General features: G+C 39.5%; 1 protein-coding gene and 1 pseudogene across 1 annotated transcript; both read left to right on the top strand.

Moving 5' to 3' along the window:
• Positions 1-348: 348 nt before the first annotated feature.
• On the top strand, positions 349-1,173 carry LOC117913270 (citrate synthase, glyoxysomal-like). The gene is made up of 2 exons (XM_034828222.1): positions 349-542; positions 711-1,173. Exons 1-2 carry the CDS (start codon positions 349-351, stop codon positions 1,171-1,173), a joined length of 657 nt encoding a protein of 218 aa, XP_034684113.1.
• Positions 1,174-1,200: 27 nt separating this feature from the next.
• On the top strand, positions 1,201-18,636 carry LOC117913269 (annotated as a pseudogene).
• Positions 18,637-19,738: the final 1,102 nt, after the last annotated feature.

The following is a 19,738-nucleotide window of genomic DNA, read 5'->3' as shown; positions in this document are numbered from 1 at the left end:
ATAATTAGTATTAATCTTAGAGATATTCTTCCTGTAGATGCTCGTCTTCTTGATGGTTCTACATGTAAACAGAGAGAGAGAGAGGTCGACCACAATTTTCGTCTGAACCGACAGATCCATATCCCTGATCCACTCTGAACCCATTTCTTCTACAATGCCATTGTTGCTGCCGACTCACTGCTCGGTGATCTCCGGAAACTATTTCTGATCAAAGTTTACTTCTCACAGAGACTGGTGATTTATGCTTTCAATGGGTTCCATGCCTTTTGCCTGTTGCTTTCTTTTTCCTTGCTTCCACACTATTCTTCATCATCATCTTGTTTCCAAATTCTTGAAAAAGAAAAAAATATGGAGAGAGCGGATTCGTCTGCACTGGCTCGCTCCCGATTAACCGTCCTATCAGCCCACTTGAAGGCTTGTCTCAAATCCTCGTCATTCGGCTCTGTGATCCAACCATCTTGTGTTTCAGCTCAATCTGGGATCCAGCCTCCTGGAGATCTCAATGATTCATTGACCATCGTTGAAGATCAAACAGGAAAAAAGTACCAAGTTTAGGTCTCTCCCCATGGGATCATCAAAGCTACAGATTTGAAGAAGATTACAACTGGAAATAATGACAAGAGGCTCAAACTTCATGACCTAGGGTATCTCAACACAACTCCTATTCAGTCATCGATTTGTCACATCGATGGTGATACGAGGATTCTTAGATATAGAGGCTACCCAATTGAAGAGTTGGCCGAGAGTAGTTCTTTTCTGGAAGTGGCGTACCTCTTAATGTATGGGAATTTACCTTCTGAAAGTCAATTAGCAGACTGGGAATTTGCTATTTCTCAAAACTCAGCTGTTTTACAGGGAATTTTGAATATCATACAAGTTATGCCTCATGATGCTCATCCGATGGGTGTATTTATCAGTGCAATGAGTGCTTTTTCTATTTTTCATCCAAATGCCAATCATGCTCTTAGAGGGCAAGATCTTTACCAGTCAAAACAAGTGAGAGATAAACAAATAGCATGCGTACTTGGGAAGGCACCCACCATTGCAGCAAACAGAAAACTCGAACAGAAGTTTGACATCAAAGATTTCCCCACCCTTTTTATTGTGAAAGATGGAGGAAAGAAAGTTCAAGAATGGATGCGAAATCTATGGAAAAGACACCCGAAATCTTGATCATCGGATCCTCCTCCGTCGTACTATATGACTGATGTTTCAGTATGGATGGATCATCTTCATGAAGGGTTTTCAATAGGGAACCTGCCAGTGCTTGACTAGTTGACTGCTTTGGTCATGGTTTTCGACATGAATGATCTGTCATATTTTGTTGCACTTCAAGATTAGGTTTCTCACACTGATATTCAAAATTTTGACATATTATTATGTGTTGGGAACAAAGTGGATCTTGTTCCAGGTCATTCAGCTCATATGGAGTACAGAAAACAATTGCAACGACTTGGTGACTTATCTGCTGAACTTATTCAAAGTTTTCCGAGTATGGAATATCTGAAACTAAAGAAAGTAGTTTGTTAGGGGATGAAGAATCATCATGGGTGATTACTACTCAAAAAGTACTCTTTTATAGCTTGAAACTAACTGTTTTAAACATTTTTGAGTAGTAGTTAATACCTTTTAACTCAATTGGCACATTAAGAAACCTAGCAAGGGTTACTAATAAGTTTTTGGCAAGTTTTTGGTGTTTTTTGTAGCTATTTGATCATTGAAACAAGCCAAGAATAAGGGAGAATGTTGTGAAATCCATGGCAATGCAAGTTAAAGCTCAAATACATGAAGAATCAAAGCCTTGGAGCACTTCATAGCCCTTTTCCAAGCTTGGCAATAGGTTGCCAAGCCAATCAGAGATGCGAGGAAGAAAACCAGAGGAAGAAATCCAACAACCAACATTTTTGCATGGCTATGCGAAAATCAAAAGGAGGAGCAGTTGTAGGACTGAGAGTAGGACTAAGTGAAAGACAATTTCACATACACTATGCAAAATTTCGCACACCATGCGAAACCACAAAAGGCAGCCAAAGAATTTCGCATGCCATGCGAAATTTCGTAGGGTATACAAAATCTTCCTGTGCACAGACCCCGTTAGATTTTTATCTCCAGATATTTTGTGTAATTTCCTATTTTTTCCTTGTAATCAACTAATGATAGGATTTCTTGGTTAGGAACTATAAAGAGGGGGTTAGAAAGACCTCTCTATATCTCTCTCTCTTTGTATAACCTCAAAAAGAGGAGAGAGGACACTTATAAATTCCCGTAGTAAGAAATATACAGAGTTTTTGCTATGCATTTCTTCTCATTTTGTTTTCACTTTTCTTTCTAGCCAAACAACCTCTGAGGATGATATCTTAGGGGATGAGTGGCTAGGTTTTATGTTTCTTGGAGTGATGGAAGCTAGGTGAAGGACTTGAATGCAAAGGTGGGAGTTGTCCTTGCTTTAAATGAAAGTAGTTGTTAACCATTAATGGTTTTTATTTTAAGGTTTAGCTTTAAATCCCTTAAAATCACCTTGAATGGTCAATACTTGGTAAGCTTTTCGGATTCTATGGATGCTTATTGCTAGATCCATGGATGTCTATTAGTTATCATTTATGAGCCATTGGAAGGTGGTTCAAGGTGAGGGTCTTTAGTGTTTGAAGCCATTAATGGGAAGCAATTACCATTTTTCATGAACCCTTTGGATCAAATCTTAATTGCTAAAGACCAAACCGGTTCGGGAGATAACCATCCTTTATGTCATTGTCCCCAACGCGAGGAGAAGATCTATAATCTCCTCCTTTGCCTAAGGAACCCGATCTTAGTGACCAAAAGCTCCAAGAGACCATTTTTTTGTAGTTAACTTCACTTGTTATTTTTTCCTAACTTAAAATCAATCTTTGCAACCACAATTCCATTTTCTTTAAAAGCTAATTTTCATAAGGAAAAGTACCATTTTATTTCCTTCACTTAAGTCAACTGTACGATGAAATCCCATCCATATGGACGATCCTAGATCCACTATACTATGTTAGCTATGCTACCCTAGTGTAAGGTGATTTAGGTTTTATAAATTTTGTTGATAACACCCGTCTGGGCCAGAATCAAATGGCACGACTGCACGAGGGACGAGTCAAATGGTGTCGTTGCCGGGGATGGTGCCAAAGTACAATGACCTTTGGTGAACACTTGTGATCTTCATCACAAGTTTGGTGTTTTTTCTTTTACTAATTCTTTTTCTTTGTCTCTATTTTAGCTTATCTTTTATTTAGTTTTTAGCTAACCTTAACTTTTTCCTAGAATTGTATTTTTTTTGTTTTCTTTGTTTTTGTTTCAGTGATCTCTAGTTGTGCATGCCCTATTGGATAAGAGATATTGAGGGAAGACTTGTGAAGATTGAAACTCCTTGAGAAACTGAGTTGGAAGTGTGCTTGAACATCATGGATGTTCCACCTAAAGACCAGAATAGCCAACATGGTCAAGAGGATAATTTCAATGCATACCGATCCATGAGGGACTGCATGCATCCACCTCGTATGAGTGCACCTTCATGCATAGTGCCTCCCACTGAGCAGCAAGTAATCCGACCTCACATTGTGCCTCTCCAACCTACTTTCCATGGGATGGAAAGTGAGAATATCTACTCGCATATTAAGGAATTCGAGGAGGTTTGTAATACATTCCAAGAAGGAGGAGCTTCAATTAACTTGATGAGGCTCAAGTTATTTCCTTTCACCTTGAAGGATAAGGCCAAGATTTGGCTTAATTCTCTAAGGCCAAGGAGTATCCGAACTTGGACTGATTTGCAAGCCGAGTTTCTCAAGAAGTTTTTCCCTACTCATAGGACCAATGGTTTGAAAAGGAAAATTTCGAACTTCTCAGCTAAAGAGAATGAGAAATTCTATGAGTGTTGAGAGAGGTACATGGAATCTATTAATGCTTGTCCTCACCATGACTTTGACACATGGCTCTTAGTGAGCTATTTTTACGATGGTATGTCTTCTTCAATGAAGCAACTCCTAGAAACTATGTGTGGAGGAGACTTCATGAGTAAGAATCTAGAGGAAGCCATGGACTTTTTGAGTTATGTGGCTGAAGTTTCAAGAGGATGAGATGAACAAATGCTAGAGAGGTGGGAAGAATGAAGTCTCAACCTAATGCTAAGGGTGGGATGTATGTTTTGAATGAAGACATTGACATGAAGGTAAAGGTTGCAGTTATGGCAAGGAGATTGGAAGAGCTAGAAATGAAGAAGGTACAAGAAGTGCAAGTCATTTTTGAGACATCAGTGCAAGCCATGCCTTGTTCCATTTGTCAATCTTATGAGCACTTGGTGGAGGCGTGTCCTACAATTCCAGCAGTGAGAGAGATGTTTGGTGATCAAGAAAATGTTATTGGTCAATTCAAGCCCAATAACAATGCTTCATATGGCAACACCTACAATTCGAATTGGAGGAACCATCCAAATTTCTCTTGGAAACCAAAGTCACCTCAGTATACACAACCTGCTCAAGCACCTCAGCAAGCCTCGAATCTTGAACAAGCTATTGTGAACCTTAGCAAGGTTGTGGGAGACTTTGTGGGAGATCAGAAGTCCATCAATGCTCAACTGAATCAAAGAATTGATAGTATGGAGAGTACATTGAACAAAAGGATGGATGGAATGCAAAATGATCTGTCTCAGAAGATAGACAATGTCCAATGCGCAATCTCAAGGCTTACCAACCTTAACACAGTGTAAGAAAAATGAAAGTTTCCTTCTCAACCTCATCAAAATCCAAAGGGTATCCATGAAGTGGAGGCTCAAGAGGGATAATCTTCAAATGTGAGAAAAGTGAAAGTAGTTATCACCTTGAGGAGTGGTAAAGAGGTTGATTAGCCCACATCCAAGCCAAAGCATGATGAAGAGAGTGTAGCAGAAAAAGAAAAGAGTGAGGAAATTAAAGGAAAGAGAAAAAAAAAGTACAAAGAAAGATGACCATGATTTTAGTGTGGATGAAGAACCCGAGAGGATAGTCATCAAGGAAGATATGATGAAGAAACACATGCCTCCACCTTTCCCCCAAGCTTTACATGGAAAAAAGGGAACCGATAATGCATCATAAATTTTTGAAGTGTTGAGGCAAGTGAAGGTCAATATCCTTTTGCTAGACATGATCAAACAAGTGCCGACATATGCAAAATTCTTGAAGGACTTGTGCACTGTAAAGAGAGGGTTGAATGTGAACAAGAAAGCCTTCTTGACTGAGCAAGTGAGTGCCATCATACAGTGCAAGTCTCCAGTGAAGTACAAAGATCCGGGCTCCCCTACCATCTCAGTGAGTATTGGAGGGACTTGTGTGGAGAAAACTTTGTTGGACTTAGGAGCAAGTGTGAATTTGCTACCCTACTCTGTCTACAAGCAGTTAGGACTTGGAGAGTTGAAGCCAACATCCATCACTCTATTTTTGGCAGATAGATCAGTGAAGATTCCAAGAGGGATGATCAAAGATGTCTTGGTTCAAGTTGAAAAATTCTACTATTTAGTGGATTTTGTTGTTCTTGATACGGATTCAGTTGTCAAAGGAACTAATTATGTTCCTATCATACTTGGAAGACCATTCCTAGCTACATCAAATGCAATCATCAATTGTAGGAATGAAGTCATGCAACTCACGTTTGGCAACATGACATTAGAGCTCAACATCTTCCATTTGTACAAGAAGCATATCCATCCGAAAGAAGAAGAAGGTTCAGAGGAAGTGTACGTGATTGACACCTTAGTGGAGGAGCATTGTGATAAGAGAATGCAGGAGGATTTGATTGAGAGTTTTGGGGATCTTGATGAAGGGTAACCTGAACCCTCAGATTTGCTTGCTACCCTGCCCTCTTGGAGGAGGAGAAAAGAAATTCTACCCTTATTCAATGAGGAGGAGACACAAAGAGCTGATAAGGAGGAGCCCCCAAAGCTTATTCTTAAGCCACTACCCACGGAGTTGAAGTATGCATACTTGGAAGAAGACAAGAAGTGCCCTATTGTTATATCTTTAGCTCTTACCATTCATAAGGAGGATTGTTTACTTGAAGTCCTTAGAAGATGTAATAAGGCAATAGGGTGGCAAATTTCAGATTTACAAGGGATCAGCCCTTTAGTCTGTACCCATCTGATTCATGCCTAATTGGTGTCTCAGCTGATTTGTGTCCAGCTGGTGCTCCTTGATGGCGGGAGTAATCAACAAAATTTATAACCTATTACATCATGAACTGGGTTGCAAAGAAAAAGCTACTATAGCATAGTGACTCTAAGATCGTTCACTGGGAAGGGTTTCCAAGCTGAAAATGATACCAATTCAAAGTGAATTGGTGCTGTTTCATTTTAAGATTAACTTAAGAAATAAAACACAAACTTTGGTTGAAAAAGGTTTGGACTTAGATTAGCAACACAGCAAGTGATGAAAATTACTTAAGAAGAAAAGCATTCCTTGGAGATTCAGGTTTACAGGGGAGGTTCCTTATGCAATAGCATAGCTCCGGTCAGTTGGTTCAATTCCTCTTATTAGAGAATTAACATAAAGTCAATTCTCTAATAGGTGCTGCACAAATGCATCCCTCAATTGGATTTCAGCTTTAATTCTCTCACTGATGCAACTTGCAATGGTTCGAGTCTCTCACTTAGCCTTTACCATTCAAGGTGATCTTTAACCTTGGACTTCCTTTCACAAGCTCGCAAGAGATAACTAATGGATGTCTCCTTAGAGTCCAAAAGCTTACCAAGTGTTGGCAATTCTAGAAAATCCTACCTTCAAGTCACCTCCCAGAGGCTCGCAAGGGGTAAACTAGTGCATCTCCATGGTTAGAGATCACTTGCCTTACCAAGTGTTGGCCCAGGTGACTCCAAGGCGTTTTAAGTTAACTAAAAATAATAGAAACCATTCACGGGACACACTTTCTCTTCATTCATAGCTGAAACCACAAAGCTTCTGATTCTTGCACTTGGAACCTTTCCCGGCAACCTTAACTCCAAGGAACTAAAAGGTTTAGTTACTCATTCTCTGGGGAAAGCTCCTCAGAGAGTACATAACTTAGTAAATGAAAAATACAATCAAAGTGAGAAGGTAAGGTAAAGCTCAAACTCTATATTTTACTTCCTTTGAAACTTTTACAAAAGGTTCATCACCCTCAGAACAGGCTCCTCGGGATCTATTTATATCAAAATTACATTAATAGCTATTACATGGATATTTAACCATTTTCCTAACTTAAAAGCTAAGAAATCCTATAATTGGAGGGATACAAGGAGAATTTGGGGATTTAGGCAACAAAAATCTGAAGAAAAATATCTCCAAGTGTCGGTTACAAATATCGGGAAGCACTAAGGACCATTTCGCAGGTGAAAAAGAGGTCTGCAAAATTTCGCAGACAAACAAAAAGGGCTGCGAAATCACTTCGCAGCAAATAGTTGATTCCGCAGCGCTGCGAAGTTGGCTTTCATCTTGTGGTGTTTGGCTTCCATCGCGTCGTGAAACTTCAGGGGAAATCCATAGCACTGTGCAAAAAGGCTGCGAAATCATTTCGCAACAAAAGGGTGATTTCGCAGCACTTTGCTGAATCCTTCCTTCAGCTTGGAGCAGTTGTCTTCCAAAGGTTGTAACTTCCTCATTTCAGCTCCAAATAGTACACGGTTTGAACCATTGGATTGTTGACTTCCTAAGCTTTCAAATGACATATAGCATGCATAAATTGGACATCAGGAAGTGCTCCAAAAGTGGCTGAAATGACTGTCATCAAGAATGCCTCATGACAGATTCTCTTTGCTTCCCCTCCTTGCATTTCAACTTTGCTTATGGCAAAGGGCTTCAAAGCTTTGAATCTTCATGCCTCTGAGCTTCCCATTACTTTGACATGGATTCCTAATAAATCTCCTCAATCTCATATTGCTTTGGTGATCAAAAAGCTATCAAAACACCAAAACTTAAGGCAATTTGATTAGAATTGATTGCAAAGGGGCCTTAACACGTTAATTGGGTTAAAAGGCAATAACTACTACTCAAAAGTGTTTAAAATGATTAATTAAAAGCTATCAAATAGCACTTTTTGAGTAGTAATCACCATCATATTTACATGGAGGATGAAGCTAAGCCAGTTCGTCAACCTCAAAGAAGGTTGAACCCTCACATGCAAGAGGTGATGCGAGCTGAAGTTCTTAAGCTACTTTAAGCCAGTATTATTTACCCCATATCAAATAGCCCATGGGTGAGTCCTACTCAAGCTGTGCCAAAGAAGTCTGGGATCACGATGGTGCAAAATGATAAGGGAGAAGAAGTCTCTACACGCCTCACTACAGGTTGGAGGGTGTGTATTGATTACAGGAAGTTGAATGCAGTGACATAGAAGGACCATTTCCCGTTGTCCTTTATTGATCAGGTGCTTGAGAGGGTCTCTAGGCATCCTTTTTATTGTTTCTTGGATGGCTACTCCGGGTACTTTCAGATAGAAATTGATGTTGAAGACCAGGAGAAGACTACTTTCACATGCCCATTTGGAACCTCTGCATATAGGAGAATGCCTTTCGACTTATGCAATGCACCTGCAACTTTCCAAAGATGCATGTTAAGCATTTTCAGTGATATGGTGAAGCGTATTATGGAAGTCTTTATGGATGATATCACCATATATGGAAGTGCATTTGATGAATGCTTAGTCAACTTAGAAGCTGTGTTGAACTGATGCATTGAGAAAGACTTAGTGCTTAACTGGGAGAAGTGTCATTTCATGGTACACCAAGGGATTGTCCTTGGGCACATCATCTCCAAGCAAGGCATTGAAGTTGATAAAGCAAAGGTTGAACTCATTGTTAAGTTGCCATTCCCAACAAATGTCAAAGGAGTAAGGCAATTCCTTGGCCATGCCGAGTTCTATAGGAGGTTTATCAAGGATTTCTTTAAGCTTGCAAGGCCACTTTGTGGACTATTGGTGAAGGATGCTAAATTCATATGGGACGATAGATGCCAAGGGATTTTTGAAGAATTGAAGCTATTTCTGACAACCGCACCAATAGTGAGGGCTCTCAACTGGCAACTGCCCTTTGAGGTAATGTGTGATGCCAGTGACATTGCTATAGGAGCTGTTCTTGGGCAAAGAGAAGATGGAAAACCCTATGTGATCTACTATGTGAGCAAGACATTGAATGAGGGACAAAGAAATTACGCAACTACCGAGAAAGAATTGTTAGTTGTAGTTTTTGTCTTGGATAAGTTTCGTGCTTACTTGGTGGGGTCATTCATTATGGTTTTCACTGATCATTCTGCTTTGAAGTATCTGTTCACTAAGTAAGATGCTAAAGCAAGGCTGATTAGATGGATTCTCTTGCTTCAAGAGTTCAATCTCTAGATCAAAGACAAGAAATGAGTGGAGAATGTGGTAGCAGACCACCTTTCAAGGCTAGCTATCGTACATAATTCCCATGGTTTTCCCATTAATGATGATTTTCTAGAGGAGTCTCTCATGTTGGTGGAAGTTGCTCCTTGGTATGCTCATATTGCTAACTACCTAGTCATAGGAGAAGTTCCAAGTGAGTAGAAAGCACAAGATAAGAAGCACTTCTTTGTAAAAATTCATGCCTACTATTGAGAAGAGCCATTTCTATTCAAGTATTGTGCGGATCAAATAATAAGGATGTGTGTTCCTGAAGAAGAGCAAAAGAAGATCCTCACTCATTGCCATGAAAATGCATGTGGAGGTCACTTTGCTTCTCAGAGGACAACCATGAGGGTGTTGTAATCAGGTTTTTGTTGGCCATCATTTTTCAAAGATGCCCACACCATGTGTAAGAGTTGTGATCGATGCCAGAGGCTTGGGAAGTTGACACGCAGGAACATGATGCCTTTGAACCCCATTTTGATAGTTGATCTTTTTGATGTTTAGGGAATTGACTTCATGAGACCTTTCCCTATGTCTTTTGGCTACTCTTACATCTTGGTGGGAGTAGATTATGTTTCTAAGTGGGTTGAGGTAGTCCCATGCAAGCACAATGACCATAGAGTGGTTCTCAAGTTTCTCAAGAAGAACATCTTCTCAAGATTTGGGGTGCCCAAAGCCATAATTAGTGATGGGGGTACTCATTTTTGCAACAAGCCTTTTGAAACTCTCCTAGCCAAGTATGGGGTGAAGCATAAGGTAGCTACACCTTACCACCCTCAAACTAGTGGGCAAGTTGAGTTAGCAAACCGAGAGATTAAAAACATATTGATGAAGGTGGTGAACACGAACAAAAAAGATTGGACAGTCAAGATCCTTGATTCACTATGGGCATATAGAACAGCTTACAAGACCATTCTTGGGATGTCTCCTTATCGCCTAGTCTATGGTAAAGCATGCCATCTCTTTGTGGAATTGGAATACAAGGCTTGGTGGGCAATCAAGAAGCTCAACATAGATTTGAGCAGAGTTGGGCTGAAGAGGTTTTTAGACCTCAATGAGTTGGAGGAATTGAGAAATAATGCCTACATCAATTCAAAAATTGCAAAAGAAAAATTGAAAATGTGGCATAATCAGTTGATTTCCCGCAAGGATTTTCAAAAGGGACAAAGAGTCTTGCTCTATGACTCTAAGCTCCACATCTTTCCGGGCAAGTTGAAATCAAGCTGGATAGGTCCTTTTACCATTCACCAAGTGCATTCAAATGGAGTAGTGGAACTACTCAACTCCAATAGCATCGGGAGCTTCAAAGTGAATGACCACCTTCTCAAGCCCTTTGTGGAGCATTTTTCTCACGACAAGGAGGAATTCATCCTCCTTGATTTATATCAAGCTTGATAAGACCAATCTTTTTTTATGGACTTAGTCTTTCTAAAAACTATCGAGTCCATATCTTTTTGTTTTATTTTTTATTTGAGAGTTTTCCTGTATTATTACTTGTTTTGATTTTGATTTCTTGTTTTAATTTTATTTTGGTTTGATTTAACTTAGGTTTTTGATGATCAATTGTAGAGCGATTTCAAAGCAATTGGTCGTGTCCTTAAAGATTCTTGGCAGAGGAAAAACCAAGGCAATTCGCACACCCTAGGAAATTCATGGCTCATTTCGCATGGGGTGCAAAATTTCGCACACCCTGCGAAACAATTTCTCACACTGTGCGAAAATAAAAACACTCTGCGAACCATTTTCGTAGAGCATGTGAAAATTTCGCATACTTAACACCATTTCGCATGCTGTGCGAAAATCAAAAGATGCTGTGTGAAAACGAAAAGACACTCTGCCATTTTTTTTAAACCCTCGAGCCCTAATTTCCCCATTTTGCAAACACCCCTAGCATTGAGAATCTCTCATTTTCCTCTACCACCTTGCGACCTCGCCCATCTCCATTCGATACCCCATCCCGCGCACACCACTTCGAAGACTCGCACTTCGAGCCCCCTTTGAGCACGAACCCAAGGCCATTTTTCCATTTTCGACATGGCATAGACCCGAGAAGCTCTTCCCGCCCCTTCACCGAGTCTCACTCCCAGGCAGAGAGCCTCCTTTGCTCTGGTGCCTTGTGATTCTCCATTTCAGGCCACGGAGGTCCCACATATTCCACCTTCTGAGGGTGGAGCGACCACTAGTCCTTCATCTCCTGCTCCTCAATGTAGATATGAGACGAGGAGACCACCTACTACACCAGGGGCGACTATTTTGCTCCCTGAGAGTTTAGTGCGACACCTTCTTTACCAGGACTTCAAGCCCAGGTGATTCGTTCCCAATTGGTGTCTCAGCTGATTCATGTCCTCTCAATGGTCCCTAACAGTGGTGCCATTTGATTCGTGTCCAGCTGGTGTCCCTTGATTGTGGTCCTCAGAAGGGAGTAATCAACAAAATTTATAACCTATTACACCATGTACTAGGATAGCCTTAGCTAGCATAGCATAGTGGCTCTAGGGTCGTTCACTGGGATGGGTTTTCACTTCACAAATGATATTAATTCAAGAGCTGAATTGGTGTCTTCTCATTTCAAGGTTAGCTTTAAAAGAAAACATAAAGATGTTTGAATGAAAAAGGTTTGGTTTTAAACTAACCAAAAATAGTAATTGATTTTACTTACAAAGAAAAGTGTCTCTTAGAGTTTAGATTACTAGGCTCAGGTTCCTTATACAAAAAGGAGAGTTCCGGTCACTTGTTTCTTTTCCTCGCATTAGAGAATTAACATATAGTTAATTCTCTAACCGGTGTGGTACAAATGCTTCCCTTTAATGGATTCAAACACTAAATCCCTCTCACTGATGCAACTTGCAATGGCTCGTGCCTCGCACCTAGCATTTTCCATTCAAGGTGATCTTTAACTTTGGACTTCCCTTCTCAAGCTCGCAAGAGATAACTAATGGATGTCTCCTTGGAGTCCAAAAGCTTACCAAGTGTTGGCAATTCTAGAAAATCCTACCTTCAAGTCACTTCCCATAAGCTCGAAAAAGGTAAACTAGTGCATCTCCATGGACGGAGATCACTTGCCTTACCAAGTGTTCACTCAAGTGAATTGAAGGCGTTTTAAGTTAACAAAAAAGATAAAAACCATTAACAGGTCACACTTTCTCTTCATTAAAAACTAAAACAACAAAACTTTCAATTTATGCATGAGGAAACTTACCCGGCTTTCTTCACTTTAAGAGACAAAGAGCCTAGCCTCTCATCCTCTGAGGAAAAATCCTCAGAGTTTGATTGGCTAGAAATAAAACTAGCGAGAAAACAAAAATACATAGGAAAAACAGAGCAAGTGCTCTATTCGTCGGTTTTATATATGATATATATCCTCCTTTTCATTGGTTTCAAAGATATATATAGAGAAGATATTTTCTAAGAAATATCCCAATAATATCTTTGACTGATTACAAGGAGAAAATAGAAATTTACACAAAATATCTTGAGAGAAAAAATCTAACTTAGTCGGTGGCAAATATCGGGAAGCTTCAGGAGAACACCGCGGCACTGTGCAAAATCAGGGTAATCTGAAATGTCAGCCGCGGATCTCTCCGGGTGAGCGCTATCAGAAGATCCGGACATGCCTGTCCGGGGAAGTTGAAACGTCTCCTCTCCTATCCAGCGTCAGGGGGATCCAGATGTAAAATATCCGGAGAAGATGGAATCATCGGTCGGACAGAATTCCTACCCGAGTGGAATGAGCTATACTTGCACGCCGTAAAGGGGACCGTCTGCGTGTGTAAGGTGTAGGGACCCATCCGGCTCAACTCCATCCGGATTCCCCAAGAGGATACTCGCCGCCATGCTATCCGGCACTTGTGAACATCACACCCGGACGATAGCATATCCTATCCGGATACGTTATCCGGATCATTGACTACTTACTACAACCCACGTTCCGCCGCTCTCCAATGGTGTGTTCGGACGCCATGTCCGGACATCTTTTGCCATGGATTCCTAAAGAACTCTCCTCAATCTCGGATTGCTTTGGTGATAAAAAAGCTATCAAAACACCAAAACTTAACACAATTTGATTAGAATTGATTGCAAGGGTCCTTAATATGTTAATTGGGTTAAAAGGTGATAACTACTACTCAAAAGTATTTAAAAGAGTTAATTATAAGCTATCAAATAGCACTTTTTGAGTAGTAATCACCAGGCAAGTTATCCAAAGCTCCACGACCTGAGCCTCCTGTTGCTACACATGCGCGAGCTCCTGCAGATTCTGAGCTCCCTTTTGACATGTCATCGGAGTCTATTATTAAACGCCCGATGCTCACAGCACCGCCCATTGAGGACAACTCAACTTGTAGAGCGAGACCTTTCCACTTGGAGTTATATTTTGATTAGGAGGCCATGCAACAACAACTTGAGCTCTGAGACTCTTATGGCCTATTGTAGAGGTACCATCTTTAGCACCTTATGACTCCTCGTGAGTTCTTTTATCCTAGAGTAACATTAGAATTTTACCAGTCCATGACTACTCGTGGCGTCCCAAGTCCTACCGCGATTCACTTCACCATTGATGGACGTCATGGTATCCTCGAGGCTTTACAGATTCCTTTCGAGCTAGTGGATCCATGTGCTTTCTGCCAGTGGTCCCCAGTATCTCAAAGAGACATGGTTCACATTTTATCCAAGGGGACCTCTACAGATTCAATCATTCTACAGAAGGAGCTTCCACTTAGGATGTTCCTCGTAGATGTGGTGCTATGCTCCAACCTCTTTCCCCTACATCATCGAGCGTCACTGCTTTTTTCGAGAGCGATTCACTCTCGACAAATGGAATCAATTGGCAGGCTATTCTATACCTCTAGGAGCCCCTCCCATGGTAGCACCTCCAGTGCCCCCACAAGCAGAGCAAGACGAGCTTCCCACAGAGACTATATCCCTAGTGCCCATGCTTGAGGCTACTTTTATTGCTCCCCCTATGACTCCTACTATTTCACCAGTTGGTCTTACTACATTCGAGCCTTCCATCACCATCTCGGCTTTGAAGTTTCGTAGCCTTATACATACATTTCAGACACTGACCACCACACATGGTGATCTCTTCCAGCAGATGGCTGAGATGCATGCCCATCAGGACTAGTAGACTGCTATACTCCGTTAGATTCAGCAGCACCTGGGACTTTTATCTCCACCTCAGCTTAACCTTCGTGCATCATCAGAGCCTTTAGCTCCAGTTGAGGATACTATTCCACCTGAGGACACTACCACAGTAAAGGTCCAGATCCCGCCACCTCAGGAGGCCACCACAGATGCCATTGCTTCAGATGATCCTCAAGATGAGCCTCAGACAGTTGACACAGTCATAACTACACCTAAGGATGCATCATCTCCACCTGAGGCTCCCACTACTTGATTATAGGACATCTCTTTATCTTATTGCATTTACATATTATATTAGTGGAGATTTGTCCTTGTTTTGATGCTTTATATTATGGGATTGGATGTATTACCTGATCATATCTCATATTGTACTTTCTCAGATTAAAATATAGATATCATTTTTTTTATTATACTTAGCATTTTTCTATTTCCTCTAATCATTACTCATTTGTTTTTTTTTACTCATGTGGTTTCTCCTATACGACTCAAACTCCATTTCACTCAGGAGGTACCACTTTCTCCCTTTATTTTTAATTGCTCTTAACACATTTAGGGCAATGTTGATCTTGGTTGGGGGGGGGGGGGGAGAGAGAGAGAGAGAGAGAGAGAGAGAGAGAGAGAGAGAAAGAGAGAAAGAGACAGAGAGAGTTGAGGAAGGAAGTTTTGTTAATAATGCTAGGTTAATTTGTTAATTTAGTTACTTTTTGCTTAATTTTAATTTTTTTTATCCTACTCTTCATGGTTATTAAGGAAAAATTCTCAAAATGAAATGGGAGAAATTGAGTTCTTGTCTTTTTAGTTGAATCTTAGAGTTTGTATTATGCTTATTGAAGTTGATGAATTATTGAAACTCCTATTGAATTCAACCTTATTTCTTCCACTTTAATCTTACCACACACTATGCATATCAGGTTCCAATTATAAGATGAAAAACTATCTCACCTCCTGAACCTAGGAAAATTTCGACTTGGTACCTTTGACCTCGTTTTAATAGTGTTGAGACACCTTATAAAAGGCTAATAAGACTTCAAAAAAAAAGAAAAAGAAAAAAAAAAAGAACAAAGTGTTACACTTGCCTTGAAACCCGAGCAAGGTCCGAGGGGTATATGGCAAAAGTCTTTAAAACCTGATGCCTTAAGCCTTTATTGGTTAGGAGTCACTGACCTCAATGCTCGTTATAAGGGTGAATAGGTGGAGTTTAACATATTGTAGGTGCTTGGGTATTGAATTTCAATCTCAAAAGTTTGGGAAAAAAATCTAAGGAGTCAGTGGTCGAAAGATCTTTAAAGCTTGATACCCTAAACCTTGATTGGTTGGGAGTCATCGATGGATCCCCGTTACATGGACACTTCAGAAAACAATAGCTTTAGCATTGCACTCCTACAATGAAAAAAAAAAGTTGTGAAATAAAAGAAGTGCGTTCTTAGCCTATTGGAGGTTGGTTAGTTTGCTAAAGTTTGAGAAAGAACTAGGTTGGGGGGAGAGAATAGTTCGACATACTCTAATTGGAAACTAATAAGCTTAACACTTAGATTTTTGTGGAAAAATAAGGTTTGGACCTTTAGGAGTGGAAATTCTTCTGATGCTTAAATTTGCATAATGCCTACTCTTTACAAATTGTGATTAGGCAAGAGATTTGATGACTCTTGTTGAAGGTTGGGTTTTGCCTCTTTGATGTTCCATGAGAGAGTATAATCAGAATCATGCCACTTGAAATTTTTTTGGAGTAATTAGCATGATTTTGTAAATTATTTTACTGTCTATTTTTCTTTATCTCTCATTCATTGCTAAAAGACTAGCAATATGTCGGTTGGGGGAAGTGATTATTACTAAAAAATTATTATTTTTTAGCTTGAAACTAACTGTTTTAAACACTTTTGAGTAGTAGTTAATACCTTTTAACTCAATTGGCACATTAAGGAACCTAGCAAGGGTTACTAATAAGTTTTTGGCAAGTTTTGGTGTTTTTGGTAGCTATTTGATCATTGAAACAAGCCAAGAATGAGGGAGAATGTTGTGAAATCCATGGCAATGCAAGTTGAAGCTCAAATACATGAAGAATTAGAGCTTTGGAGCACTTTATAACCCTTTTCCAAGCTTGGCAATAGGTTGCCAAGCCAATCAGAGATGCGAGGAAGAAAACCAGAGGAAGAAATCCAACAACCAACATTTTCGCATGGTTATGCGAAAATCAAAAGGAGGAGCAGCTGTAGGAATGAGAGCAGGACTGAGTGAAAGACAATTTCGCATACACTATGCGAAATTTCGCACACCATGCGAAACCACAAGAGGTAGCCAAAGAATTTCGCATGGCATGCGAAATTTCACAAGGTATGCGAAATCTTCTTGTGCACCGACTCCATTAGATTTTTATCTCTAGATATTTTGTGTAATTTCCTATTTTTTTTCCTTGTAATCAACCAATGATAGGATTTCTTGGTTAGGAACTATAATGAGGGGTTAGAAAGACCTCTCTATATCTCTCTCTTTGTATAACCTCAAAAAGAGGAGGGAGGCCACTTGTAAATTCCCGTAGTAAGAAATATACAGAGTTTTTGCTATGCCTTTCCTTCTCATTTTGTTTTCACTTTTCTTTCTAGCCAAACAACCTCTGAGGATGATTTCTCAGGGGATGGGTGGCTAGGTTTTACATTTCTTGGAGTGATGGAAGCTAGGTGAAGGACCTGAATGCAAAGATGGGAGTTGTCTTTGCTTTAAATGAAAGTAGTTGTTAACCATTAATGGTTTTTATTTTAAGGTTTAGCTTTAAATCCCTTAAAATCACCTTGAATGGTCAATACTTGGTAAGCTTTTCGGATTCTATGGATGCTTATTGCTAGATCCATGGATGTCTATTAGTTATCATTTACGAGCCATTGGAAGGTGGTTCAAAGTGAGGGTCTTTAGTGTTCGAAGCCATTAATGGGAAGCAATTACCATTTTTCATGAACCCTTTGGATCAAATCTTAATTGCTAAATACAAAACCAGTTTGGGAGATAACCATTCTTTATGTTATTATCCCCAACGTGAGGAGAAGATCCAGAATCTCCCCATTTGCCTAAGGAACCCGATCTTAGTGACCAAAAGCTTTAAGAGACCTTTTCTTTGTAGTTAACTTCACTTATTAGTTTTGCTTAACTTAAAATCAATCTTTGCAACCACAATTCCATTTTCTTTAAAAGCTAATTTTCATAAGGAAAATCACCATTTTATTTTCTTCACTTAAGTCAACTGTACGATGAAAACCCATCCCTGTGGACAATCCTAGAGCCACTATACTATGTTAGCTATGCTACCCTAGTGTAAGGTGATTTAGGTTTTATAAATTTTGTTGGTAACACCCATCTGGGCTAGAATCAAATGTCACGACTGCATGAGGGACGAATCAATGGGAGATAAGCAGGTCGTGTTTGGAGTGATGCAATGAATGCAACATTGAATACATTGAAGCTTGTACATCCAATGCTGATTTTGACAAATGTTTGTGAGTTAATGATGATTCACAAGGAGTTGATAGAATCCTAGGTGCACTTTCTGCTTTTATGTGGCCTGGACTGACCCTGGAATCTGGTGATAAGATAATGGAACCATCATTACCTGAAAACCAAGAGTTGTCAGAAGAAGAATTTGATTATGAAATTGAGTATGAAATCCTCTCTGCTGGTTCAGCTGAGCCATGGGATGACACATACGAGGTATGGGTGTCTACAAGTGGTCCTACTACATTCACAAGTACAAGCAGATCATTCACTCAAAATGTTGAAATCGAAGAACATGATCATGAGAAGAAAAATAGAGGTGATGCAAGAGAGCTTCAAGTCTCAACATCAACAGCTCCATCACAGGAAGAGATAAACGACAAGATGGTACCCAAAGTGAATGAAACTGCCAAAATTGTGGAGGTAGATGAGGGTAAGCACCTTAAATATGAAGATCTTGAATAGTTGATGTCTAAGATTGGGAACATGTGTAACAACTTGAGGTTGATGCTTGATTTTCAAAGGAGGGAAATGGCTGCAAATCTTGCCATGAAAATGACTGCCATATAGGGGGGAACGACCATTAGAAAAGGGGCCACTAAAAACTCTACAAGACGTACTCCCATATAAGTGGAACATGCTGCCACTTTGAGGATTCATCACGCACCCATGTAAAGTTGGAGATAGCACGCACTCCACAAGAGTTTTGGGAGTAGCATAGCCATTTTGGGAGGACAATTCTAGTGGTGCAAAAATTTTCAAAAAACTTTTTTTCTTTTTTCCTTGCTGCCAGTTTTCATGCAACCACTGACCCTTCGGTGTTAAAATTCATTACAGCTACTTTAGAATATTTTTAAAAATTTTCCAAAGCTTGTATGACTTTTCTCACCCCTTGAACTTGAATTTAAAGTTTTTTTGAGTTAGAAAAAGCAGAAAATATAAACGAGTCTTTAGGGGGGCTCATTTTTCACCCAATTCTGGACATCCGAGACTTTTTTGCAAAAATAAAATACCATACGACTTTTTAAATTTGATTCAATATTTTTACTCAATTCTAGACTTCTTGAAATTGATATTAAACACATAAAATGTTAAAAAAAAATATGCCTTTTTGAGGGAGATATGTTTTTTCAAAGTCGTACCTACTGCACATTCTGAATTCTAGACATCTGCCTAGCTTGAGTGTTTTAAAAATATTATCTGACCCTAGATTCATTTTTTATGTGATATAGATACTTTGAAATATGTGTGTGATATTTTTTTATGATTTTATGTGATCATTTATTATTTTTTAAAAATTCGTTTATGCATGTCAGTTTTTCTTATCTAATCTAGACTTTGTAGAACCTTTAGGTGTCTTTGCTGCAATCTGTCCTTTGAATGAGAGTTTGGCCTTCAGTATGTTGATCTAGATGTGTAGGAGTTGTTTCTTGAATTTTTTCGTAATTAAATTCCATTCTAAGCCATTTTTTAGAAATTGTTCTTTTTGATGCTCCCTTTTCTATTTGCATGCTGATGGTTTCATACTTTACTTGAAATTGTTATTATTTTTGGAGTCATTTGATTTATCTTAGCTCAATTTTAGCTTAGGTACTATATATTAGACATAATAAAGATGTTATATGATATATACTTGTCCTAACCACTCTAGCCTTTTTTGTGGAATCTTATAAAGTATGCATGCTATCCTGCAGGTACACTCTCTATCACTTACATTTCAAAATTCCATGAA

Source organism: Vitis riparia, chromosome 4 (genome assembly GCF_004353265.1).
Source record: "Vitis riparia cultivar Riparia Gloire de Montpellier isolate 1030 chromosome 4, EGFV_Vit.rip_1.0, whole genome shotgun sequence".
In the NCBI taxonomy this organism is placed as follows: domain Eukaryota; kingdom Viridiplantae; phylum Streptophyta; class Magnoliopsida; order Vitales; family Vitaceae; genus Vitis; species Vitis riparia.
The sequence above is the reverse complement of the archived record's forward strand: the minus strand, read 5'-3'. Positions and strand labels throughout refer to the sequence as shown.